The sequence below is a fragment of the Salmo trutta genome, chromosome 12, assembly GCF_901001165.1.
Source record: "Salmo trutta chromosome 12, fSalTru1.1, whole genome shotgun sequence".
NCBI classification, from domain to species: Eukaryota; Metazoa; Chordata; class Actinopteri; order Salmoniformes; family Salmonidae; genus Salmo; species Salmo trutta.
In genome coordinates, this window is record NC_042968.1 from 56,909,642 (window position 1) to 56,937,209 (window position 27,568).

General features: G+C 45.5%; 1 protein-coding gene across 2 annotated transcripts in view; it reads right to left on the reverse strand.

Moving 5' to 3' along the window:
• The window catches only part of LOC115203847 (collagen alpha-1(XI) chain), a 142,126-nt gene that overhangs the window by 67,114 nt on the left and 47,444 nt on the right, over positions 1-27,568 (reverse strand). For both annotated transcript variants that reach the window (XM_029768881.1, XM_029768880.1), the window contains exons 3-4: positions 14,189-14,402; positions 12,574-12,736 (exon numbers count right to left, since the gene is read on the reverse strand). In XM_029768881.1, coding sequence (XP_029624741.1) covers positions 12,574-12,736; positions 14,189-14,402 — 377 coding nt within the window. The remainder of the gene's footprint in view (positions 1-12,573; positions 12,737-14,188; positions 14,403-27,568) is intronic.

Sequence of the window (27,568 nt, forward strand, 5' to 3'; positions counted from 1 at the left end):
TAATACATATTTTATAAATGTTTTGAGTGACCAGTGTAATTTCTCACAAAAAGACGGACACGCCATCGGTATTGTATTACAAAACTGTTGTTTTCCAAAACTATCAGACTGTTGTAATAGCGTGACGGTAATATTACAGCAGTGTTGAAGTGTAATTTCAGACACTCTATGCAGAGTAAAACAAAGTTCTTAGTCCAAAAATGCTAACATAAGTGTTTGATGCACTGACTTACCAAAACCAAAGTGTGGATTGGAGTCACTCCTTAGAGCAGTTTAATCTCGGTTAGCCAAGACAAAGATCTTGCGTGGGAATTCTGATTGGCTGATTCACATTTTGAAACGGAGGTCCAGGTTAAACGTAAACTTTTTCTAAAGTTCGCAAGTATTACCCCTTAATGTTTTTTCTCCTCGTGTGTCAGATTGTGGGCAGCAGGACCAAGAGAGCAGGGTAGGATTATGGGAGGTCTTGGTCCACCTCTGCCTACCTGGTTTCCCATCCCACATCAAAGCTCTTCACAGCATGATCCAAAACATTATTTACATAGCAAACCCAGAGCTGCTGCCCGACATACCCAGACCTCCACCAACACCAACCCAGAGCCCAACGCCTGCCTGGGCATTCTCCAACCTGACCACACTAACCAAGCAACACACTGCACAGGTAAGCTCACTGCACTGCAAGAGCTATAAATCAACACACACAGAGGGAGAAACACACAGACGAAGGGATACACACAAACACACATACTGTACAGTACACCAATGTGGAGACAAACGGGCATAGAAGCTGTAACAGTAACAAACACACACACACACACACACACACACACACACACACACACACACACACACACACACAAAGAGACACTGTCACAGTAATATACACATCGTTAGATGTCAAATGCACCTTCACACCCCCCCCCCCCCCCACACACACACACACACACTTAAGACACACAAACATTTGTGACCATTTTCAGGAAACTACGCATATGTCGCAAGACATGACTTCACAGGAGAGCCATTTTAACGTACAATTTTTTATCATAATGTATTTTTAGGCAGAAAAGCCAGCTGGAACATGTAAACTTTCATGTGCCTTAACAACTAACTTCTATGCCATATGTAAATACAAATACAATTGTTAAATTACGAGCATTGGTGGTTAAGCCACAGAAAAAGCCAACAACCTTCCCACTAGCCATAATTGGCTGAGATAATGAGTCGGCTAGACATGCCGAGAGAGGAGTTTGGACTGGTCTGCCATATACAGTTGAAGTCGGAATTTTACATACACCTTAGCCAAATACATTTAAAGTCAGTTTTTCACAATTCCTGACATTTAATCCTAGTAAAAATTCCCTGTCTTAGGTCAGTTAGGATCACCACTTTATTTTAAGAATGTGAAATGTCAGAATAATAGCAGAGAGAATGATTTATTTCAGCTTTTATTTTTTCCATCACATTCCCAGTGGGTCAGAAGTTTACATACACTCAATTAGTATTTGGTAGCATTGCCTTTAAATTGTTTAACTTGGGTCAAACGTTTCGGGTAGCCTTCCACAAGCTTCCCACAATAAGGAGGGTGACTTTGTTGTCCTTAAGCCATTTTGCCACAACTTTGGAAGTATGCTTGGGGTCATTGTCCATTTGGAAGACCCAAGCTTTAACTTCCTGACTGATGTCTTGAGATGTTGCTTCAATATTTCCATGTAATTTTCCTACCTCATGATGCCATCTATTTTGTGAAGTGCACCAGTCCCTACTGCAGCAAAGCACCCCCACAACATGATGCTGCTACACCCGTGCTTCACGGTTGGGATGGTGTTCTTCGGCTTGCAAGCCTCCCCCTTTTTCCTCCAAACATAACGATGATCATTACGGCCAAACAGTTCTAATTTTGTTTCATCAGACCAGAGGACATTTCTCCAAAAAGTACAATCTTTGTCCCCACATGCAGTTGCAACCGTAGTCTGGCTTTTTTATGGCGGTTTTGGAACAGTGGCTTCTTCCTTGCTGAGCGGCCTTTCAGGTTATGTCGATATAGGACTCGTTTTACTGTGGATATAGATACTTTTGTACCGGTTTCCTCCAGCATCTTCACAAGGTCCTTTGCTGTTGTTCTGGGATTGATTTGCACTTTTCGCACCAATGTACGTTCATCTCTAGGAGACAGAACGCATCTCCTTCCTGAGCGTTATTACAGCTGAGTGGTCCCATGGTGTTTATACTTGCGTACTATTGCTTATACAGATGAACGTGGTACCGTCAGGCGTTTGGAAATTGCTCCCAAGGATGAACCAGAATTGTGGAGGTCTACAATATTTTTTCTGAGGTCTTGGCTGATTTCTTTTGATTTTCCCATGATGTCAAGCGAAGAGGCACTGAGTTTGAAGGTAGTCCTTGAAATGCATCCACAGGTACACCTCCAATTGACTCAAATTATGTCAATTAGCCTATCAGAAGCTTCTAACGCCATGACATCATTTTCTGGAATTTTCCAATTTGTTTAAAGGCCCAGTCAACTTAGTGTATGTAAACGTCTGACCCACTGGAATTGTGATAAAATGAATTATAAGTGAAATAATCTGTCTGTAAACAATTGTTGGAAAAATTACTTGTGTCATGCACAAAGTAGATGTCCTAACCGACTTGCCAAAACTATAGTTTGTTAACAAGAAATTTGTGGAGTGGTTGAAAAACGACTCCAACCTAAGTGTATGCAAACTTCCAACTTCAACTGTAGAAGGCTTCTGTCTATTTGAGCTGGACAGACTGTGTTGGCAATCCTGTCGAACGCATCTTTTTTTAAATGAATCGTGTAGTGAAGCTGCATAAGTGTTGCTCTCCACTTCCTGGCGATTGAGTTTTGAAATCAATGGAATTAGAGTAATAGCTAAAGAGATGGACAAAACACCGGTCTCTGGATTACATCTTCAAACTAAGGGCAACCGTGGCATGGCATCCGTGACAGGGAGACGCAGCCATCATGCATGATGATGTACACGGGTAAGATAGTCTAGCATTAGCTAGCTACATTTTCAGATATTACACGTTTCTAATTTTGACAGAAAGCGGTTTCAATTCAAGGTAAATTGTACTGTTAGCTAGCTAACGTTGGCTGGCTGGCTCCCAAGCTAATCTTAAGTGTATGAGGTTGATATTCGTATCCCAGAACCGTTTGCTTTGCTAGTTAGAGCCTAATGTTAGCTAGCTAACATTGAACCTGGTTGGTTAGCAGCTTCATGCAGGGTGGTAATGACATGATTCGGTACTATGTTCATTGTTGTTTAAAAAGCTAACGTTAGTTGGCTGGCTCGTTAGCTAATGCTATTTGATGTGTGTGATCTTACACTTTGTTTACCTAGTTATGTTAATTGTTTACCTAGCAAGCTACATGTCTTAAGCTAAAGTGTACAACACCCGTTGAATATGGCCGGTGTCAGTAAACGTCGGCAAAAAAACGAAATGAAATTGTTGCCAGCAGAGCTGGTTAGTCTGTGTTCATGTTATTCAGAGATAAACATATCATTGGCCGGAGCATCAAGCGTGTGCTCTGAACGTTCCGAGAGTGAAATGAGATGGCTGGGGCTAAAGCTTAAGAGGGTGTGAACGATGCTAAATGGGTGTAGACAAAGATACCAAAACATTCATAGGCCATTTTCTAAACACTGAGTTTACAAGTTTATCAACTTTCAAAGCATAATTACTTTCCCATTGTTCCTCAAACATGCAGTGTATGATATACCATTTTGTAGCTCTGAGTCTCTACTTGTATCCAATGTAAAAAAACACCATTTCAAATGTTGCTACAAAAGACCGAATCCAGGTGGTGAGTCACATTTATACACATACACAGTATCCCCTCCAGACAGTGGCTGGTTCTCAGAGCTCAGTGAAGCTGCCGAAAGCCACAGATGTGTCTATCACCTCACTTATCCACCAGACCCCCTCTCACCCTCCCCACACCCCCTCCCTAACTGCCTCACCCCCTTCTGCTCCTGTCGTACTTCTGGATCCGCTTCGGGTCCTCTCTCTCCTCCCCCTCTCCTCTTTGGGTACCATCCACTCCCTTCCGCCCCTCTTTCTCTCCCCTTTCTCCTCCCCCCTCCCCTTTTCTTGGGAGAGAGTCACCTCCACTGCACAGGATTATGGGTGGATTATTTCCAGTCCCCCTCTCTGACTATGACGTTGGCCAGGAGCACCGGGGGAAGGTGGTGCAGAGGTGCACCATGGGAATGTTTGGCTTGGCCATTTGCTGAAAGCCGCAAAAGAAGTGCTGAGGGCACACTTCTACTTGTGGGCCTGCTCCGATCATTAACGGGGTTGATGGAGGGGGTGAGAGGGGTTGAGTTGAAACCCAGACATCTGCCATGAATTAATGAAATTCTCCCAGTGATCCAGGGGGGAAATTTGTCTGTCTGGGGCTAGACGACTGAACTGTGTTAAACTCAATATAAGATCATATAATAACTCATTAAGAGCTAGCAGCTAGTGTGTTCTCACAGGGTTAATTAAGCATAGTATATGCCAAAAAGGCATCATAGGAGAAGGTCAAGCATGAATTAAGTAAGCTAACAAAACAGTAAGGTTCTTGAATATCTCTTTTCAATGCATTTCAAACCGAACCTGAGACGTCAGGCTACTGTCTGAGAATAGAAAGTCTATGAATGAAGTATGAGCCACTGAAGCTATTAGTTTGGGGACTCCACTTTTATACTGCTTCAGAAACTGCGAAAAGACACCGTATAGAAATACATTACACTATTCAATGGTCAACACAGCCATGAAACACTATGTACCAGAGAAAGATAGCATACAAAAGGACCTAATAGTGGTATTCAAAGTTGGGGTCGCAACCCCTAGTGGGGGAACTGCAGTGGGGTATATATATTTTGAAGGCCTTTAATGATTATTGTAAAGATAATTGTGTAGAATTTTTTTTGAGAAAGATAATTGGAAAAATGAAATGTTATTGAGGAAATGTATTTATTGATTTATTTTCATTTAGAAAATGTGATGAATTGAAGGTTATTTGTTAATGTAACAAACCAAATTTACCGGTTGTGTCATTAGATTTTTGGGGTGGGGTCGCGAGAAATTATTGCGGAAAAAATGGGGTCCCCAGTAATTCTGGCGGAACAAATTGGCTCCCAGCTGGAAAGGTTTTGAATACCACTGACCTAAAACAACCCATTGGCATTGATTGAAAAGGGAACCGTAATGTCTGGGAATATATAGCTTGGTCTATGGAGGCTCTTAAAGTCTGCTTCTTTACCATCTCTGCCATCATCACTGTAGTCTTTGGTCTTGCTCTATAAACTAGTTCTAATGGCCTTGATGAGAGATGCCATTTATCATCCGTTTAAACATCTAGAAAAGGTTTGTAAAGTGTTTCAAAGCACAAGAAAATATACTTTTACAGGTATTTTCATAAGTTCCTAAAAGTAAACAAAGTTAGCCAACATGTCAGCTATAGTTAGAGTTATGACTTCAGCTTCATGACTGAGAGTCCGCCGTTACAGCGGCTCTGCTATAAGGGCTAATAATTGCGAAACAATCAAACAGGAGCCTCGTGGACTCCCAACGGAGCACTGGTTACATCACCGATCCCCACACTACAGGAAATGGAAAAGGAGTTCAAAGTCTGGGCATCTGCCCCTGCGTGAGGAACTCCTAACTGACCCCACTGGAAAAGTGATGGGATGAGTTGCATGCACACCAAGTGGAATAACATGCGTACGTTGTATAGTTAATTTCATGTTTTTTTCCTCTCACTTGTTGACCTTTGGGAAGAGAACCGGAGTCGAACCGTCTATCATTGACAAGTCTTCTTGATAGGAATTCTGCTAACTCACCTGTCAGTTGTCAATCTCTTTAGAGGGACTACCTAGAACTGTAACGACCTTGATCCCCGTATCTGTATTTCTATCTGTGTTTTATTTACCTGACGAGAGGTTATGAAATGCAGGACGGGCAAAGAGAGAGTGAAGAATGTGAAAAAGAGGAAACAGGACATGGGAAACTCCTTATAGCCCTGTAATAATCTGAAATGAATCCTCTTAACGAGCACCATGGGTTCCTGTGGTTTACTGCTTTTTCCTGGCTCACAGCACTGCTGCCACAGGAGCCCTACACCCTCAAACCTGCCCTGGCTCTAGCCCCCCCCCCCCCCCCCCCTCTCAACCCTACACCTCACCCCTGTCTGTCCCTGGCTCTACGCCGTTCACTTCACCTGTCTCCCTCACAGGAGCCCTATACTTCACCCCTGTCCTGGCTCTAGTCCCCCCCCCCCTCTCAACCCTACACCTCACCCCTGTCTGTCCCTGGCTCTACCCCATTCACTTCACCTGTCTCCCTCACAGGAGCCCTATACCTCACCCCTGTCTGTCCCTGGCTATACCTCCATCCCCCCACTGTCTCACCCCAACCCTAACCCCTGTTTCTACCTTCCTGCTGCCTCTGTCTACTCCTTTATGCCGCCATACCTGCAGCCTACCCCTCTTTCTGCCTCCGTCCTCCCCTGTCTTTCCCTCAACCCTCCCTCTATCTTTACCTACCCTTCTTCCTTGTCTTTTCCTCTCCTCTCCTGCTCTACCTCACCCTCTCCTCCCTCCTCCTGCCCCTCTTTCCTCTTCCCCTCTCTTCCTCCCCCATCCAGCCGCCCCCATCCTGGGACAACCTATCAGCAGCACCATGGAAACCTCTGGATGATGTCATGCAATATGGCCACCGTTCAAAGGCTGACATCAGTGGAGAGAGAAGAGAACTCCTCATTCTTTCCAGGTCCTGGACCAAAAACCCGTCACATGCCTACCTCCACCTCTGTCTATGTCTGTGGCTAGCCCTCTCTTTCTCTACCTCTGTCTCTCTTGACCTCTGTATCCTGGTCTCACTCTCCTTTTCTCTCGCTCTCTCTCTGTACCTCTGTGTCTCTCTTTCTCTCTATCATTCTCTCCGTCACCTTCCCCTTTTCTATGTCTCTGTACTCATTCTCTTTGTCTCTATTTACCTTTTTTTGGAGGATCAATATGTTACTTATTGCCCAAATAGACAGTTGTTGAGAGAGTAAACTGTTCTGGATATTCCCCATTAGTTCTGACTGAACTTTTATAAAGTATAACTTCCAAACTGGAAAATCCCTAAATCACCATCAGACACAGACATATTCAATTTGTGTCTGCCAACAGAGTCCTGTGCCAGAGGCAATGGATACTCTCCCTCTCTCTCTCTCTCTCCCTCTCTCTCTCTCTCTCTCTCTCTCTCTCTCTCTCCCCCTCTTTCTCTCTATCTCTCTCCCTCTTTCTCTCTCCCTCTCTCTCTCCCTCTCTCTCCCCCTCTCTGTCTCCCTCTCTCTCTCCTCTCTCTCTCTCTCTCCCTCTCTCTCTCCCGCTCTCTCTCTCTCCCGCTCTCTCTCTCTCTACCTCTCTCTCTCCCTCTTTCTCTCTCCCTCTTTCTCTCTCCCTCTCTCTCCCTCTCTCTCTCCCTCTCTCTCTCCCTCTCTCTCTCTCTCTCTCCCTCTCCCTCTCTCTTCCTCTGCCCACATCTTTATTTCACATAATGTTGTTTCCTATCTACCTGACTGGCTGCCTGGAGATGGGCCTTATTATCCCAGGCTTTTCTTGGCACAGACAATGGGAAACGACAGCGTTTAAGATCAGGGGACACGGTCTGCCAACGCCCTCTAAGAGGTCTCTTTCTCTCTCATGCACACAGACACACAAGTGCACTCAAACGCATACAGACACATAAATACACGCACACACACACACACACACACACACATGCACTCACACATATACATATTGAGACATAAACAGACACACATGCACACGCAGGTGCACACACAAAATATAAAAATGAATCCTGATGAATTACTCTTCCTGCAGAGCGAACGATAATTACAGAAAGGTTGAATAAATATAACACAGCCACAACTACAGTACTCTATAACTATAGCCAGATACTGCATCACATTGGCGTTGTAAACGATGTCATGCAATATCACCGGAAACAGTACAACTAGCAAACCCATAGTACTACTAGCAAAGAAAAACGTCAAATGTGTTTTTCTTTGTTTTCCTGCTCACCACCTTTTAGCTGTAACCTCTGGCACTCCATCAGACTAAAGTAAAGGAAGGGAACAGGGAGTGAGGGAGAGAAAGGGGAGAGAGAGAATAAGTAAAGGAGAGAAAGCGGTAAGCACCATTTACTCTATAACTATGCAATGACTCGCTAGCGAGTAACTGTATCACATTGGCGTTGTAAACGATGCCATGCAATATCCTCGTAAACAGTACAACTAGCAAACCCATACATTCACAGAAATGCCACAGTCACACACGGTTTACGGTACTTAAACATAATATAAGCGCCCTCTCTCAAATCACAATATGTCAATGTCAACAACCTAACCACGAACCTCTCTTACATAGCTACCGCTTTACAGCTGTATGCACAGCGCAGGCTCCGCCTCCTCGGGAAGCCTCACAGGCAGACAACAACATTATTGTTCACAGTAATTCCTCTATTCACACACCGCAGGTAGGGGTTAGAGACTCTCTCATCGCTCTTTCTGTCTCTCTTTTTATTTCCACCTCTTTCTCTTTCTCTCTCTCTCTTTTTTATGTTTTATTGCTTCTCTCTCACAGTAATTTGATCTCTTTCTTGGTCCCTAGCGTCAGAAATCGTGACAGAAGTCTATTTCGGAACTTTCTGGCGATATTCAAGGAAATGCTGAGAGCCAGACTTCTCTTTTTTACGTTTTTATATTCGAATCCAACTCTCTCCTCTTTTGCTCTATCCGATCCCCCGCATCTCTCTCACTCTCCCTTTCGCTCTGTTTTTTTTCTCCGTGCCTCCTTACAAGATTGCATTTACATTTGAGTCATTTAGCAGACGCTCTCATCCAGAGCGTTCATTTTAAGATAGCTTGGTGAGACAACCACATATCACAGTCGTAGTAAGTACATTTTTCCACAAGATGTTGAACTGGAAATGTACAGGAATCTGACCAATTAAATGAAATGGCCCTGCCACTGAAATCAAATATGTTTTTCTTTGTTTTCCTGCTCACCACCTTTTAGCTGTAGCCTCTGGCACTCCATCAGACTAAAGTAAAGGAAGGGAACAGGGGGTGAGGGAGAGAAAACGGAGAGAGAATAAGTAAGGGAGAGAAAGGGGAGAGCGGTAAGCATAATTTGGAAACTATGTGGCATATTTTCCATTTTCTGTGAGTGCTAGAAGCCTGTCCCGTCTCCGAACTGGGCTGGCAGACACACAGCATCGGGAGGGAAAGTTTAAACATCTTTCACAAAATGTCCGCCTGTTCTGTTACCAAGTTAACGGTTAGGCTGTTGTTGTGGGTTTGGGTTGTTTGGGTTGCTGGATGTGATATGTGTTGACTAGGAAGGATGCTATAGGCTACAACAAGAAGGAATTTAAACCCAGGAGCGGGCGCACACGCATAAACACACACTAACACACGTACATGCGGTAGCACAGACACACACACACACTCACGTGCACACACACACACACACACACACTTTCTCTCTCAGTCTAAAAACACACCAGGCTAAGGGGTGTGTGCTGGGTCTTTGTGACTTACTACCAAGTTTTAATGTCACACGCACAAGTACAGTGACATGCCTTTCTTGTCAGCTCTAACCCCAATAACGCAGTAATCAATAACAATGTAATACAAAAAATAACAAGGTAGAACAAAAACACACAATATAAAAATAAGAAATAAGGAGAAGACGATCAAGTAGGTAAGCATACTATATACAGGGTTAGTTCCAGTGGGTCGACGCTTCCATAGCGCTCGAGTAAGCACACCATTTGTTGTTGATGAAGAGGCAAACCCCTCCCCCCTCATTTTCCCTGACTCCACTGTCTTGTCGGCACAGTGAATGGAGAATCCATCCAGTTGGATAGCCATGGGAGGTATCTTGTCCGAGAGCCATGTTTCAGAAAAACAGAGAATATTGCCATTTTGAGAGTCCCGTTGGTAGCAAATGCGCGATCGGAGGTCATCCATCTTATTATCAAGTGACTGTACATTAGCCAGTAGAATGGAGGGAAGAGGTGGGCAGTTTTCCCTTTGCCTTAATCTCACCAGGATCCCCTCTCTCTTGCCTCTGAAACGTTGGAGTTTCCTCTTGGGAAGACCGAAAATTGGGTCAGAATTACAGAAAGAGCCTAGGGCAGATGAGTCGAAGTCGAAGCCGGAATTGAGGTAAGTAGCTGCCGATCTGATGTTCAAGAGTTGTTCAAAAGTTCTTGTTGGTTGTAGGAAATGATAGCGGATACATTTCAAGAAAATAAAGTTGGCTCTGCGCTTGCAAAACGACGACCATCCAGTACGGCGCCATCTTTTTCACACCACAACCAGACATATATCTGAAAAATGTGCCAAAATGATAGGAAAAAAACTGTAAGGTCAACGCCATCATGAACTTCACCCAGTACCGGGACATTATTGCCAAAAAAAACCTGCTTGTGGATCTTCCAGCAAGACAATAACCCAAAGCACAAATCAAATTCCACAAAGAAATGGTTCATTGAACACAAAATCAACATTTTGCAATGGCCATCTCAGTCTCCGGACTTGAACCCCATTGAAAGCATGTGGTTTGAATTGAAGAAGGCAGTCCATAAGAGCAGACGAAGGATATCAAGGATCTGGGAGGATTCTGTATGGAGGAATGGTCCTAGATCCCTCGCAATGTGTTCTCCATTCTCATAAAACATTTGACTAAAAGGCTCAGTGCCGTTATCCTCACAAGGGGTATTGAAAACAGGGGTGCCAATCATTTTGTCCCCTACCTTTTCGAGGGAAAAAATATTACTTGTTAAAACAAAACCTCTTTCTCTAAGCAATTGTATTACTATACAGTAATATAATTATCTAGTTTTTTTCTTGCGTGCAATAGTAGTTATTTATTTTATAGTATCTTTTGATCGGCGTCGTCAAGGGAGCCAATAATTTGGCTCATGACTGTTTGTGTGCACATTGCACTTAAAGCATAGACCGCAGGTTAACAAAAAGCATACAGCAAAACTATTATCCCTATATAACTACTTATCAATCAAATAAGTGAAGTATCTTTGGACTATATGAAGTGGATCTTAGAAGTTGTTTACCAAGGCAGCCCAATTTGTATCTTTTGCACAATTATTGGACTAAAATCTGATCTGATTGGTCAAAAGGCCAATTAGCGGGAAAAAACAGATCAGAATTGGGCAGCAAGTGTAAACACAGACTATACAGTACATCCTTCAATCCCTTATGAGCTGTGTTATGCCACATCCTCATATCCCTCTTTCCGTGCCAAGCCTAGGGGAATCCAGAAGGAGTGACGTCATAGTTGTTCCACATTGTCTGTTCTCCTCCAGAGAGAGCAGTGGAGGTCAGAGGTGAGTCGGAACAGCATCAGTCCTATCAGTCAGAGCTCCCGAGTGTAGCAGTGGTCTAATGCACTGCATCTCAGTGCTAGAGGCGTCACTACAGACCCTGGTTTGATACCGGGCTGTATCACAACCAACCGTGATCAGGAGTCCCATAGGGCGGCACGCAATTCGTCCGGGTTAGTGGAGGGTTTGGACGGGGTATTGTTCTTAACTGGCTTGCCTAGCTAAATAAAGGTTCAATAAATAACTGAAATAAAAAGTCAGACTGTGTTTAATTATTATGGAGCGCTTCGCCCCTAATCCTCTTTATACAAGCACATGGATTAACCAAGCACTGTGACAGTAGAAAGACTGTGGAGTGTGTGTTTTATTTCAATTATGAAGGGTATGGGGGTGTGTGTGTGTGTGTGTGTGTGTGTGTGTGTGTGTGTGTGTGTGTGTGTGTGCATTTTTCTCTTATCCTTTTCACAGGCCTTAGTTTCAAAAATAACAAAAAGACTGTTGACATTAGCAATAAGCAACAGTTGGATCACTTCCTTAGCCACTTCTTTATAAAAGAAAGTAACAATCAAATGTTCAAAAAGAATACACCACTTCATTTTTTATCTCTCTCCCATCTCCTTTCTCCATCTCTGGCAAAAGCAGCAGTATTTCATACTGTGATTCTTGTTAGGTCTCTCCAGCTTTGATAACCCCAGGGCCTGGCTGTCACTTATCTCCAAATCATCAACCTCTCTTTCATCTACAACCACAAAGCATAGCTTAAAGAACGAGGGAAGGGGGAAGGGAGGAAGAGGGGAGGTGAACCAAATCTCCACTATCTGCCTGTTAAAGCCTCCCTTAGTCTATAGATGGAGAGAGATGAAGAGAGAGAGATAGGGGGGGAGACAGTTGCTCAGACTACATACACAGCTATACACAGCTGTGCAGTTCAAAATACCTAATCTATATCGTCACAATAATAACACGATCCAGAATGAAACTCCAGACTAAAAACCTCCTAGCACTTCAACTGGCAGAGATGTTGATCTCCAGCTGGCAGAGACGCAGATCTCCTCACGCCTGCTTACGGCTTTTAGATCACAAATCAATCAATATTCCCGTCAATCAATAGGACTAAAGCGAAGGGCCATTTAGAGAAGATAGCGTAAGGCCTACCTCAAAGACTTCTTCATCGAGTATTCTAGTCCCGAAGACCACAATTCCTTTGGTGTCGATGATGGGGTGTGGGCTCCTGGATAGTTTCTGGGTGGTCTTCTTTTTACAGTCCAGGATGATGGTGATGCTCTGTTTGTGAACGCTGATGGCCACTCGGTGCCACCTGGGAAGAGGGACAGAAGGTTAGCTCTCTCTCGCTCTCTCTCTCACGTTTCACTACAGTTCTAACTTTGAGATGGACAAAGGGTTAGCTCACACACACCCGTTTCACTACGATACAGTTGCTGGCTGTAGGACTTGTGATATGCTGATATTATAACCATACAGAGGTAATAAGGACGTTTTGGTCAAGAATATGGATGGGTTTAATGCCTACACATCCGAGAGCACTGTAGCACACAACGCTCAGATACTGTTCATCTGAGGAGGTTATGTTTTATTTATCATCCAAACCGCCCAGGTTGACCGGCTAGATAATAAGTGATGTGTTACACAGACAGACAGACAGATCAGGATAATAAACACGTGTGACCGAGCACCTGCACAAAACTAAATCCCCACCAAGGTTCAACCGCCAGACTCGTCAAAGCTAGGCCGACACACACCTGCGCTCTGATTACAGAGAAGCAAGCAAGCAGCTAAGCTGAGAGCACATTACATTTGTTTGTAGCGGTGGTCCTCTGTAGCTCAGTTGGTAGAGCATGGCGCTTGCAATGCCAAGATAGTGGGTTCGATTCCTGGGACCAACCGTATGTAAAAAAAAAATATGCACACGTGACTGTGTGTCGCTTTGGATACAAGTGTCTGCTAAACGGTGTATATTTTAGTATTATATCATATAATAAGAGGGGCTAGTGTGATATAATCCAGCCGTCTCAAGTTGTCTAGATGTCCTTTGGCTGGTGGACCATTCTCGATACACACAGAAAACTGTTGAGCGTGGAAAAACCAAGCAGCAGTGCAGTTCTTGACACAAACCGGTGCGCCTGGCACCTACTACCATAACCCGTTCAAAGCCACTTCGATCATTTGTCTTGCCCAATCACATTCTGAATGGTACACATACAGTTCACAATCCATGTCTCAATTGTCTGGAGGCTTCATCTACACTGACTGAAGTGGATTTAATAAGTTACATCAATAAGGGATCATAGTTTCCAGCTGGATTCCCCCGGTCAGTCTATGTCATGAAAAGAGCAGGTAGGTGTTCATAATGTTTTGTACACTCAGTGTATGTGTACACGACCACTCAAATGTGATTGGATTTGAGCACAGTAATAAAGTATGCAGCAGGCCTACTATGGTTTCTTTTATTGTATAGTATGGTATCAGACAAGGTTAACCTACCTTCTGTTGGCCAGGTTGAGTCCTCTGAAGAGGGGATAGTTTGACTATGAAGTACTATAGTGTGCTGTGTAATGATATAAGTTTACTATCTAATGACATAGTAATACTATGATTGGAATGAGGTGAGCCTACTTTCCGTCGGCTAGGTTGTGTCCTATGAAGGGGGGGGTACTTTCATATACAGTGCTAAACAGTACAGTAGAACTTTAGGGTATTTTATTTCAAAATATTAGACAGGTGAACATACTAATACTGATGTAATACGTACTTTCCGTCAGCCAGGTTGAGTCCTCTGAAGAGGGGATAGTCCTCTGGGCTGGGTTTGCCTGTGTGGTCCTCATACAGGAAGACAGGGGAGCGTCCCACCTCTACCCCAAGCTGCTGGATGCCCTGCTCGTTATACACAGACAAGAGGAAGGACTGGGAGCCCTTCTTAGGCTTCACCGTAGCCAGGATGGAGAAGTCCTCAGGGAACACATCAGCTGGGGAGGGAGAGGGAGAGGGAGAGGGAGAGGGAGAGGGAGAGAGAGAGATAGAGAGAGAGAGAGAGAGAGGTTATAATACACCAGTTCATGTAACATGCTGAAAATGGAGAGACAGAGGACCACACACCTGCCTGGGTTTCATGAAAAGCATTGTTTTCAAGAGAGCAAATCTAAGTAAAATCCAAATGTACAGTCCATCAATTAAATTGTGTACTGCACTGAAACTGTACTATCATAACCTTCAAAGGCACACAGTCAAGAAATTGTTATGTACTGAACCAGACAGAGGAAACAGGGTAGGATGATGAACATGGGACAGAGGAGACGACAAAGTCTTGGACAGAGGAGACAAGAGGAGACACCGTAACAACGTCTTGGAGCATCTAAAGCAAACAAGAGCTCTCTCCAACCCTCCACCACTGCCCAGAATACTGAACAGAACACCACAGAGATGGGAGGGATGGAGATTAAAGTCTGGAAGAGAGAGAGAGAGAGTAGGACAGGAAGGAGTCCACGGTAATGAGAATAGCATGTGATCCCTGGGTGGCTGTCGAAAACACTTTCCCACTTTCCCCAAACCCCTCTCCTCCTCTCCAAGACCTGATCCATACACCAGACATAGAGACTGAGACGGGAAGCAAGAGGGCTAAAGGAGTACTTACAGTACAACAAAACACATGGGATAAACAAAAGTGAAAAAAAGGGGATGGGGGAAAAAAGAGTATTGAAAGGGAAGTTTCAACCTCCTCTCACCCTCTTGAGGAGTGCCCGCCTCCCACTTACCTTCATCCCTCCCTCCATCCCTTCATCTGCACACCTAGTTTAAACTCTCCCTCCATTTTGTGAACGCCCGCCACATCTGTGAGACATATGCCCCGAGAGCAAGGCCTTGTGGGACATTCTCAGCCCACCAACAAAGGGGGAGGGCCTTGCTCACTTGCTATGGGGCCCTCACATACACACTCATGTTTAGTTCAGTCACCGCTCATCGCTCCCACGACTAGAGAGCTGCTTTTGTCTGAAGGGGAAACGAGAGAAGCAGCCTGCATGATCAACCATCATGACTGAATGAAGTCTTAGCATGTTAGTTGTTTTAGCAGAGTGGGTTTCTAAATACAAAAGCAGAATCTGAGAGTGGAGCTACATTTACGGAGTACTACTAAACTAGAATATTTTTTGGGGGGGATATATTTGCTCATTTAGACTGAGGCTGAGGTTAGTAAATTCCGCAGTTGAGAAGTAAAATAGTCCTATAGCTTTGGACACATCTCTCCATTTATTTTCTAAGCTGACACTTTAAGGAACTCCAGACTAATAACTCCTAGTCTGGGAAGGGAAGATCTTTCCAGAACATTTGGATCAGACGGTAAAAGAGAAGCTAGAACCGGGGCTGTGGTCACTGTGGTTTTGTAGCACCTCACAGGCCCTAACCCCCTCCCCTAGTAATGGAACCCAGGCTGTGGTCACTGTGGAAACTCAGCATTAAAGCGTCTCTGAGACAGACAGCCAATCAGAGGGCTCGAAGGCTAAGGCGCCCTGACTTCGGAGCAGCGGGTAGGTTCTGGAGCCTGAGGTTAGGAAGGAGCAGAAAGTCACTGGAGAGTGAGAGGGGGGGGGGGGGGGGGGGGGGGAGGAGTGGAAGGAGCTCTAGTCACTGATGGAAAAGTCTGGTTCTCATCATTTTCTCTTTTCTCCACTTTCTCTCTCTCCTTGTTGTCTGTCAATCTCTCTCGTTCGATCTCTATCTGTTTCTCTTTCTCCCTCAGTACAGACAGAAAGACAGGCGTATAATAACTTAATGCGGTGTCCACACGTCTTGGCGGTGCATTCCAAAGGAGTTCTCTTTGGCTCTGAGGGAGAGACGCAGCAGCCGCTTGAGTTTGAGTGGCAGACGCTTTGAGAGCCAAGCAGAGCAGAGCACGATACGAAGAAGAAGAGAGATAGGCAGGTGAGAGCAGGCTACAGTAAGAGTTGCCAACTTGCCACTGGTGCATTCCTGTACCACTTAGCTCAGCTGCAGAGAACTAGAAGAGAGGGGAGGAGGAAGAGAGCCGTCAGACAACCCTTTGTCTCGCTAAACGCGTCTCATCTCAGCAGCACAGGGGATGGCAACATCGTAGCGCTCACTCATGAGCAGAACGACGAGACGTCCATTGACATCATTCAGCAGACGCTCTTATCCAGAGCAATTCGGGTTAAGTGCCTCGCTCAATGGCACATCGACAGATGTTTTAACCGATAGGCTGCCTGCCGCGCAGAGTGACAGAATAGTTTTAGGGTGACAATAAGATGAGAAAGAGAGAGGAGGGGGAAACAGGCTGGGTTGACTCATTCCGTATTAACACAAAAACACAGAATTCTTTATTTTCTAAAGTTGAAACACCCCTGAAAGGGCACTGTTACACGACGGGGGCTGCAGTCACTGTGCTGAAAGTCGTTCCCATTCGCTTGGCATGGAGTTGGCTCTCAGCTCTGCTGTGTTTATGAACCGTCTCCTCTCCTCCTTAACTCCAGGGACCTTTCACCTGGCTGTTAGCTGGGGGCTGACATGGCCTCAGAGAACTTTCACCGTGAGAGGGATCCAACTAGTGGCAGGAGGAGGAGAGGAAAAGGAGTGAGGAAAGTGGAGGAGAGAGAGAAAAGGACAACATTTTCATATGTCCGAGCCAATTCTCCTGTCTCTCTTTGGCTGTTAATAGCCATGGTTATTACAGGCTCCTGTGTCCAGGAGGAATGTCCTCCTTCCTGACCCCCTGACCACCACACTGGGCCACCATTGGAATGGATGACCCCTACTGCAGACTGTACGCATAGGTGTGTGTGTGTGTGTGTGTGTGTGTGTGTGTGTGTGTGTGTGTGTGTGTGTGTGTGTGTGTGTGTGTGTGTGTGTGTGTGTGTGTGTGTGTGTGTGTTTGTGTTTGTTTAACTGTCCTTCTGGGTACCATACATTTTGCTGGTCACCACAAGGAAAAATACTATTTTAGGCTTAAGGGTTAGGTTTAGGGTTAGGGGTTACAGTTAGGTTTAGGAGTTAGGGTTAGGGGTTACAGTTAGGTTTAGGAGTTAGGGTTAGGGGTTACAGTTAGGTTTAGGAGTTAGGGTTAGGTATAGATTTAGGGTTAGGGGTTTGGGGTTAAGGTTAGGCTTAGGGTTAAGGTTAGGGTTAATGGTTAGGTTAAGGTTAAGGTTAGGGTTAGGGTTAGATTTAGGGTTAGGGTTTAGGGAAAATAGGATTTTGGATGGGAATCAATTCTTTGGTCCCCACAAGGATAGCGATTCAAAACGGTGTGTGTGTGTACGTGTGTGTGAGAAAGAGAGAAAGGGAAAAAGAGGGAGAGACTAGAACTACTGGCAATGATCTACTATAAAGCAAATGATTGGTTCCCAAATGCTGTCTAAAATTGGGTATTTTTCCACACCATGAGGATAACTGGTGCCAGGCCTGTCAGTAAGTGTGTGTGTGACAGAACGTGTGTGTGAACGTGTCTGAGAGAGAGGAGGGTGGTGGTGGGAATGGTAAAAGTAGCAGCTGCAGCAGTACTGGAGCCGGTGGCACACAGGCTGGTTTACCCTGGCAGCGCCACCTGCCTACAGTGTCAGACAGGAAAAAATCTGGAAAAGTCTGGGAACGCCAGACCTCAAAGACAGAGGCTCTCTGAGATTACTCCCTGACCCCCCCCCCACCCCCCCCAAACAGCAAATCAGATGACTCCCAGACACCCCTATCAGCCAATCAGGCGCTCTCCCCATTGAGACCGTGTCTGTGCCTCGATCTAGGTTGGGCAAAATTAAAGATGGCGGTGTTCGCTTTAGCAATCTCACTAGTATAAAGACCTCCTCCATTCCTGCCATTATTGAAAGAGATTGTGATACCTCACATCTCAAAATTGGGTTACTTAATGTTAGATCCCTCACTTCCAAGGCAGTTATAGTCAATGAACTAATCACTGATCATAATCTTGATGTGATTGGCCTGACTGAAACATGGCTTAAGCCTGATGAATTTACTGTGTTAAATGAGGCCTCAGCCCCTGGTTACACTAGTGACCATACCCCCCGTGCATCCGGCAAAGGCGGAGGTGTTGCTAACATTTATGATAGCACATTTCAATTTACAAAAAAAAAAACAATGACGTTTTCGTCTTTTGAGCTTCTAGTCATGAAATCTATGCAGCCTACTCAATCACTTTTTATAGCTACTGTTTACAGGCCTCCTGGGCCATATGCAGTGTTCCTCACTGAGTTCCCTGAATTCCTATTGGATCTTGTAGTCATAGCAGATAATATTCAAATTTTTGGTGACTTTAACATTCACATGGAAAAGTCCACAGACCCACTCCAAAAGGCTTTCGGAGCCATCATCGACTCAGTGGGTTTTGTCCAACATGTCTCTGGACCTACTCACTGCCACAATCATACTCTGGACCTAGTTTTGTCCCATGGAATAAATGTTGTGGATCTTAATGTTTTTCCTCATAATCCTGAATTATCGGACCACCATTTTATTGTGTTTGCAATTGCAACAAATAATCTGCTCAGACCCCAACCAAGGAGCATTAAAAGTCGTGCTATAAATTCTCAGACAACCCAAAGATTCCTTGATGCACTTCCAGACTCCCTCTGCCTACCCAAGGACGTCAGAGGACAAAAATCAGTTAACCACCTAACCGAGGAACTCAATTTAACCTTGCGCAATACCCTAGATGCAGTTGCACCCCTAAAAACTAAAAACATCTGTCATAAGAAACTAGCTCCCTGGTATACAGAAAAAAGCAAGCTTCCAGAAAATTGGAACGGAAATGGCGCCACACCAAACTGGAAGTCTTCCGACTAGCTTGGAAAGACAGTACCGTGCAGTATCGAAGAGCCCTCACTGCTGCTCGATCATCCTATTTTTCCAACTTAATTGAGGAAAATAAGAACAATCCGAAATGTCTTTTTGATACTGTCGCAAAGCTAACTAAAAAACAGCATTCGCAAATGGAGGATGGCTTTCACTTCAGCAGTAATAAATTTATGAACTTCTTTGAGGAAAAGATCATGATCATTAGAAAGCAAATTACGGACTCCTCTTTAAATCTGCGTATTCCTCCAAAGCTCCATTGTCCTGAGTCTGCACAACTCTGCCAGGACCTAAGATCAAGGGAGATACTAAAGTGTTTTAGTACTATATCTCTTGACACAATGATGAAAATAATCATGGCCTCTAAACCCTCAAGCTGCATACTGGACCCTATTCCAACTAAACTACTGAAAGAGCTGCTTCCTGTGCTCGGCCCTCCTATGTTGAACATAATAAACGGCTCTCTATCCACCGGATGTGTACCAAGCTCACTAAAAGTGGCAGTAATAAAGCCTCTCTTGAAAAAGCCGAATCTTGACCCAGAAATTATAAAAAACTATCGGCCTATATCGAATCTTCCATTCCTCTCAAAAAATTTTGAAAAAGCTGTTGCGCAGCAACTCATTGCCTTCCTGAAGACAAACAATGTATACGCAACGCTTCAGTCTGGTTTTAGACCCCATCATAGCACTGAGACTGCTCTTGTGAAGGTGGTAAATGACCTTTTAATGACGTCAGACCGAGGCTCTGCATCTGTCCTCGTGCTCCTAGATCTTAGTGTGCTTTTGATACCATCGACCACCACATTCTTTTGGAAGATTGGAAACCCAAATTGGTCTACATGGACAAGTTCTGGCCTGGTTTAGATCATATCTGTCGGAAAGACATCAGTTTGTCTCTGTGAATGGTTTGTCCTCTGACAAATCAATTGTAAATTTCGGTGTTCCTCAAGGTTCCGTTTTAGGACCACTATTGTTTTCACTATATATATTTACCTCTTGGGGATGTCATTCGAAAACATAATGTTAAATTTCACTGCTATGCGGACGACACACAGCTGTACATTTCAATGAAACATGGTGAAGCCCCAAAACTGCCCTCGCTAGAAGCCTGTGTTTCAGACATAAAGAAGTGGATGGCTGCAAACGTTCTACTTTTAAACTCGGACAAAACAGAGATGCTTGTTCTAGGTCCCAAGAAACAAAGAGATCTTCTGTTGAATCTGACAATTAATCTGGATGGTTGTACAGTCGTCTCAAATAAAACTGTGAAGGACCTCGGCGTTACTCTGGACCCTGATCTCTCTTTTGAAGAACATATCAAGACTGTTTCAAGGACAGCTTTTTTCCATCTACGTAACATTGCAAAAATCAGAAACTTTTTGTCCAAAAATGATGCAGAAAAAGTAATCCATGCTTTTGTTACTTCTAGGCTGGACTACTGCAATGCTCTACTTTCCGGCTACCCGGATAAAGCACTAAACAAACTTCAGTTAGTGCCATATACGGCTGCTAGAATCCTGACCAGAACCAAAAAATTGGATCATATTACTCCAGTGCTAGCCTCCCTACACTGGCTTCCTGTTAAGGCAAGGGCTGATTTCAAGGTTTTACTGCTAACCTACAAAGCATTACATGGGCTTGCTCCTACCTATCTTTCCGATTTGGTCCTGCCGTACATACCTACACGTACGCTACGGTCACAAGACGCAGGCCTCCTAATTGTCCCTAGAATTTCTAAGCAAACGGCTGGAGGTAGGGCTTTCTCCTATAGAGCTCCATTTTTATGGAATGGTCTGCCTACCCATGTGAGAGACGCAGACTCAGTCTCAACCTTTAAGTCTTTACTGAAGACTTATCTCTTCAGTAGGTCCTATGATTAAGTGTAGTCTGGCCCAGGGGTGTGAAGGTGAACGGAAAGGCTGGAGCAACGAACCGCCCTTGCTGTCTCTGCCTTGCCGGTTCCCCTCTCTCCACTGGGATTCTCTGTCTCTAACCCTATTACAGGGGCTGAGTCACTGGCTTACTGGTGTTCTTCCATGCCGTCCATGGGAGGGGTGCGTCACTTGAGTGGGTTGAGTCACTGACCCCCGTTGGGTTGTGCCGTGGCGGAGATCTTTGTGGGCTATACTCGGCCTTGTCTTAGGACAGTAAGTTGGTGGTTGGAGACATCCCTCTAGTGGTGTGGGGGCTGTGCTTTGGCAAAGTGGGTGGGGTTATATCCTGCCTGTTTGGCCCAGTCCGAGGGTATCATCGGATGGGGCCACAGTGTCTTCTGATCCCTCCTGTCTCAGCCTCCAGTATTTATGCTGCAGTAGTTTATGTGTCGGGGGGCTAGGGTCAGTCTGTTACATCAGGAGTATTTCTCTTGTCTTATCCGGTGTCCTGTGTGAATTTAAATATACTCTCTCTAATTCTCTCTTTCTCTCCTTCTTTCTTTCTCTCGGAGGACCTGAGCCCTAGGACCATGCCTCAGGACTACCTGGCATGATGACTCCTTGCTGTCCCCAGTCCACCTGGCCATGCTGCTGCTCCAGTTTCAACTGTTCTGCCTGCGGCTATGGAACCCTGACCTGTTCACCGGACGTGCTTGTTGCTCCCTCGACAACTACTATGATTATTATTATTTGACCATGCTGGTCATTTATGAACATTTTAACATCTTGACCATGTTCTGTTATAATATTCACCCGGCACAGCCAGAAGAGGACTGGCCACCCCTCATAGCCTGGTTCCTCTCTAGGTTTCTTCCTAGGTTTTTGGCTTTTCTAGGGAGTTTTTCCTAGGGAGTTTTTCCTAGCCACCGTGCTTCTTTCACATGCTGTCACGCCCTGACCAGGTGAACTCTTCTATTTTGGTCAGGGTGTGGCATTTCTATAGTTTATTTTCTATGTTTTGGTATAGCCTTGCTTTGGGGCGTATTTCTATGTTTTGTTCTGTCGATTCCCAATCAGAGACAGCTGTCGCTAGTTGCCTCTGATTGGGGAATCATATTTAAGTTCCTTTTCCCCCCACGATGTTTGTGGGTTGTTGTCTCTTTTTGTTTGAGCAGTAGCGATACGTTTATTCTCTGTTTTGACCGTGTTATTTCAGTCTGAAATAAATAACATGTGTTCGCTCCCAGCTGCGCCTTGGTCCACTTCTTCCTTCATGCACGACGATCGTTACAGAACAACCCACCGAACCAGGACCAAGCAGCGGGAGGATAAGGAGCGCGAGAGATGGGCTCGCGAGGGGAAGGAGTTCTGGACCTGGGAGGAGATCATGTCGGGGAAAGGACCCTGGCGGAAGGATTCCCAGGTCGAGGAGGTGATGCCAGCCGGTGGAAGGAGTCGCAGGCGGCGGTCGAGGAGGCCCGGAAGACACCCCCAAGAAATTTTTTTGGGGGGGCTAATGGGGTGGTCCGGAAGGGCAGAGGAAGAGCCCAGACCACTGCTCTCGTGGGGGATAACGGCGAAGGAGGAGGCAGAGATGTGGGAGGTCCTGGAGGACCTGCGTAGGGACAGCGTGAAGGAAGTGCCTTGGGTGGCAGAGGTGCGCATGGTATCGCCAGTGCGCCTGCACAGCCCAGTGCGCTCTGTGCCAGCGCCCCACATTTGCCGGGCTAGGGGGAGTGTTCAGCGAGGATGTGTTGTGCCGGCTCAGCGCTCCTGGCCTCCGGTGCCCCTTCTCGGCCCGATGTATCCTGCGCCGAGGACGCGCACTGTGTCTCCGGTACGGCTGCACAGCCCAGTGCGTTCTCTGCCAGCGCTCCACACTTGCCAGGCTAAGGTGGGCGTTGAGCCAGAACGGGTGATGTCAGCTGTGCACTCCAGACCTCCAGTGCGCCTCCTCGGTCCAGGATATCCGGCGCCGCTTATGCGCACTGTGTCGCCGGTGTGCGGTCACGGTCCAGCACGTCCTGTGCCAGCACCTCGCCCTTGCCGGGCGAATGTGGTGCGTGTCCACAGTCCAGTCCGGCCCATCCCTGCTCCCCGCACCAGGTTAGTGGTGCGTGTCCCCAGTCCGGTCCGGCCCATCCCTGCTCCCCGCACCAGGTTAGTGGTGCGTGTCCCCAGTCCTGTCCGGCCCATTCCTGCTCCCCGCACCAAGCCAGTGGTGCGTGTCCCCAGTCCAGTCCGGCCCGTCCCTGCTCCCCGCACCAAGCCAGTGGTGCGTGTGTCCAGTCCAGTCCGGCCCGTCCCTGCTCCCCGCACCAAGCCAGTGGTGCGTGTCCCCAGTCCAGTCCGGCCCGTCCCTGCTCCCCGCACCAGGTTGGTTGTGCGTGTCCCCAGGCCAGTCCGGCCCGTCCCTGCTCCCCGCACCAGGTTGGTGGTGCGTGTCCCCGGTCCTGTCCGGCCCGTCCCTGTTCCCCGCACCAGGCCCACGGCGCGTGTCCACAGTCCGGCACGGCCTGTGTCCGGTCCACCGGTGACCAGTCCTGTTCCGGTCGGCGGCTCCGCTCCGGAGCCTGAGCATGCCGCTCCACCGTGGTCCAGTCCGGGCCAGAGGGGTAGGGCTAGGGTGGAGGCAGGGGGAGAAACACGCCCGGGGCCAGAGCCTCCACCGAGGGTGAGGCGCCCACCCGGGTCCCCCCCCTAATAGACTTTAGGTTGGTGCGCCGAGAGTACGCACCGTTGGAGGGGGGGTACTGTCACGCCCTGACCAGGTGAACTCTTCTATTTTGGTCAGGGTGTGGCATTTCTATAGTTTATTTTCTATGTTTTGGTATAGCCTTGCTTTGGGGCGTATTTCTATGTTGGGTTCTGTCGATTCCCAATCAGAGACAGCTGTCGCTAGTTGCCTCTGATTGGGGAATCATATTTAAGTTCCTTTTCCCCCCACGATGTTTGTGGGTTGTTGTCTCTTTTTGTTTGAGCAGTAGCGATACGTTTATTCTCTGTTTTGACCGTGTTATTTCAGTCTGAAATAAATAACATGTGTTCGCTCCCAGCTGCGCCTTGGTCCACTTCTTCCTTCATGCACGACGATCGTTACACATGCATTGCTTGCTGTTTGGGGTTTTAGGCTGGGTTTCTGTACAGCACTTTGAGATATCAGCTGATGTACGAAGGGCTATATAAATAAATTTGATTTGATTTGTGGATGACTTACATCCTGTTTCAGCATACAATCAGTGTGATGGGTAATTAGTAAAGTAAATGTATAAGTAACAGTAACATGTCAGTAAAATAACATTACATTTGAGCAATTCCTCCACTTAGGACAATTTAATTGGTGCATAGCCTGATTATAATTAGGTCATACTGGCACAGATCACCTGGATAAGTGCTGTAGCTAATAGCTGTGTTCAGTAGTTACTGGTCAAAGAGGGGAGATCAGTTTGGTTTGCCACTGTGTCTCTGGTTTCGCTGTGCTGGCATACCTCTGTGTTTAACTCCACACATCTGCTCTGCACTCATTCCCATTTCCATCTCCGTTTTTTTTCCACCCTTCCCCCAAACCGGACAGCACTTCTAAAAAACACTCAAAGCTCAGACCCAGGGGGCGGAATGAGGGAGCCCGGTCAGTGATTAGCTCTGCCAACTGTCAGTTAGTGTGGTCTGCGTCCGGGTAGGTCAGCTTGTAAAAGTGAGATAATGAGTCTACCTTTCAGCACTGGCTTTAAGACCCCTCTTCAACATTAAACAAGCAACATTACACATGGATTGACTAAGCGAATGTACAAAATAGAAGTGGATGATGTGTGTGTGTGTGTGTGTGTTGTGTGTTGAGTGAGTGAGTGAGTGAGTAGGAGATGGAGGTAGGTAGGTAGGTAGGTAGGTAGGTAGGTAGGTAGGTAGGTCCAGTTGAAAGAATAGACGGTAATGAGCAGCAAGTCACCTCTAAAAAGCAAAGGGAAAGGCAGAACATCCGTATTAATCAATCGGACTCTCGTCAGATAGACAGAGAGACTGACATCAGTGGCGCGGAATGATGACGTGGCTTTCCTCAGCTTGTCAATGAACCATTGCATCTTCTCCTTGAGCTGAACGGCTATCACTGCTTTCTCTTTGTGTGTGGTCGCCACTCATTTTTTTTCTCCTCCAAACCGGGGAGTGTAAGTAGTAAAGAAGGTAGGAACGAAGAAGAGAAAGAGGACAGGGAAGAATTGAGAGGAGACCACCCAGCTACTACAGCCCTGACCATGTGCAGGGATCCCAAGACATAGCCAGCCTCTGTGCGATAAATGTCACTGTGTGGGAGTGGTAGTTGGACTACATCACTCTTTCCTTACAGTTTGTAGCCCACTGATGTTGCCAATTGCTCACCCTGGCTAACCCTACTGAGTGTGAGAGAGAGACAAAGGGAGGGTATATTAGGGGAGAGTGGGGTAAGTTGAGCCACTCTTGTTTCTAGGAAACTATACACAAAATGTATAATTTGACCGAATATTTAGGTAGAGATCATCATTTCATGGAGTCCGTGAAGGAAGAAACTACATGGAAAAAGTGGTAAGCAAGTTAGGTCCAAAAAAGGATTTTCACCATGTCAAATTAATTTATTGTGTTAGCGGTTTCCTGATGTTTTTATCTAAACCAAAGCAGATCATTCAAATACTGTTCTATACATCAGTTGCGGACTCTATAAGCTTCAATATGAGGGCATAATCCATGTAGCTGTGTGGGCTAATATAGTCAAAATGTTTGCCTTGGAGTAAGTTTAACCAATGTCCATGGGGTAATTTGAGACAATGGTTGGACCAATGGCAAGTTCAAGTTATGCAAATTGAAGTGTTTCGCTGGGATCAATGCCTTATCGCTGGGGTATGAGGATGACAACAGGGCCCTGCCTATGTTCAAAGTGTTTTAAAAAAGTACAAAGTGTTTGTTAGGTATTAAGCCTGTGTTAAACGATGCTTAAATGATTAAAACACAAAAAAAGCAATTGTGATTGTGTTGAATTGTGTTTGGGAAATAAAGATAAACATGGTATTAAAAAGGTAGTGGTAATATTACATATGGGTACAGAAATGTGTAGGCGGCTTAACTTACCCTGTCCAGCTGCTCAACTTACCCCATACCCGGGGTAAGTTCTGCCAAGAGACCACTTTTTTGGACAAACTATGTTTTCAAAACTGTGATGTTTACATGAATTGAAAGTTGCCATAGATGACCTTTTAATTACCAAAATTGCTGAAGATTCCAGTAACTTTCGGGAAAATTACTGGTGGTCTGACCAGTAGAGGTATGTTGAGAAAGCCAACCGTCCTGTTGGTCTGTTCTTTCAGACTATTTACAATCCCCCGATGAGAAGATGGGAAATCGCCACAGTACAGAAGCTCTCTGTTTCAGCCTCTCCATCTTCTAATAATGAATCACTTCTTCCACATGTTTACTTAATTATAGCATGTCTACACTCGTGATTTTCCAGCTCATAGCTCACCATCGTAAAATGTGGGTATGAGACAACATGTTCCCTAATCAAAAGGTGTTGTTGATTACATGATTTGGATGATCTGTAATGATCAGTAAGCATGTGCATGTGTGCATGTGTGCGTGTGTGTGTGTGTGTGTGTGTGTGTGTGTGTGTGTGCACATGTGTGTATGCATGGGTGTTTGGGGATGTAGGAGGATGTCACAGTCACAATAAATCAGGCTTAGATCCAAAGCCCAAGCTTAGTAGTATTAAGAGAAGGAACTGGACCAAATGATCTCACTCCTGCCTTCTGGAAGATATTAGCTCTCTCAGTTGAAGTCAGAAGTTTACATACAACTGAGCCAAATACATTTAAACTTAGTTTTTCACAATTCCTGACTAGTAAAAATTCCATTTTAGGTCAGTTAGGATCACCACTTTATTTTAAGAATGTGAAATGTCAGAATAATAGTAGAGAGAATGATTTATTTCAGCTTTTATTTCTTTCATCACATTCCCAGTGGGTCAGAAGTTTACATACACTCAATTTGTATTGTGTAGCATCGCCTTTAAATTGTCTAACTTGGATCAAACATTTCGGGTAGCCTTCCACAAGCTTCCCACAAAAAGTTGGGTGAATTTTGGCCCATTCCTCCTAACAGAGCTGGTGTAACTGAGTCAGGTTTGTAGGCCTCCTTGCTCGCACACGCTTTTTCAGTTCTGCCCACGAATTTTCTATAGGATTGAGGTCAGGGCTTTGTGATGGCCACTCCAATACCTTGACTTTGTTGTCCTTAAGCCATTTTGCCACAACTTTGGAAGTATGCTTGGGTCATTGTCCATTTGGAAGACCCATTTGCGACCAAGCTTTAACTTCCTGACTGATGTCTTGAGATGTTGCTTCAATATATCCACATAATTTTCCTACCTCATGATGCCATCTATTTTGTGAAGTGCACCAGTCCCTCCTGCAATAAATCACC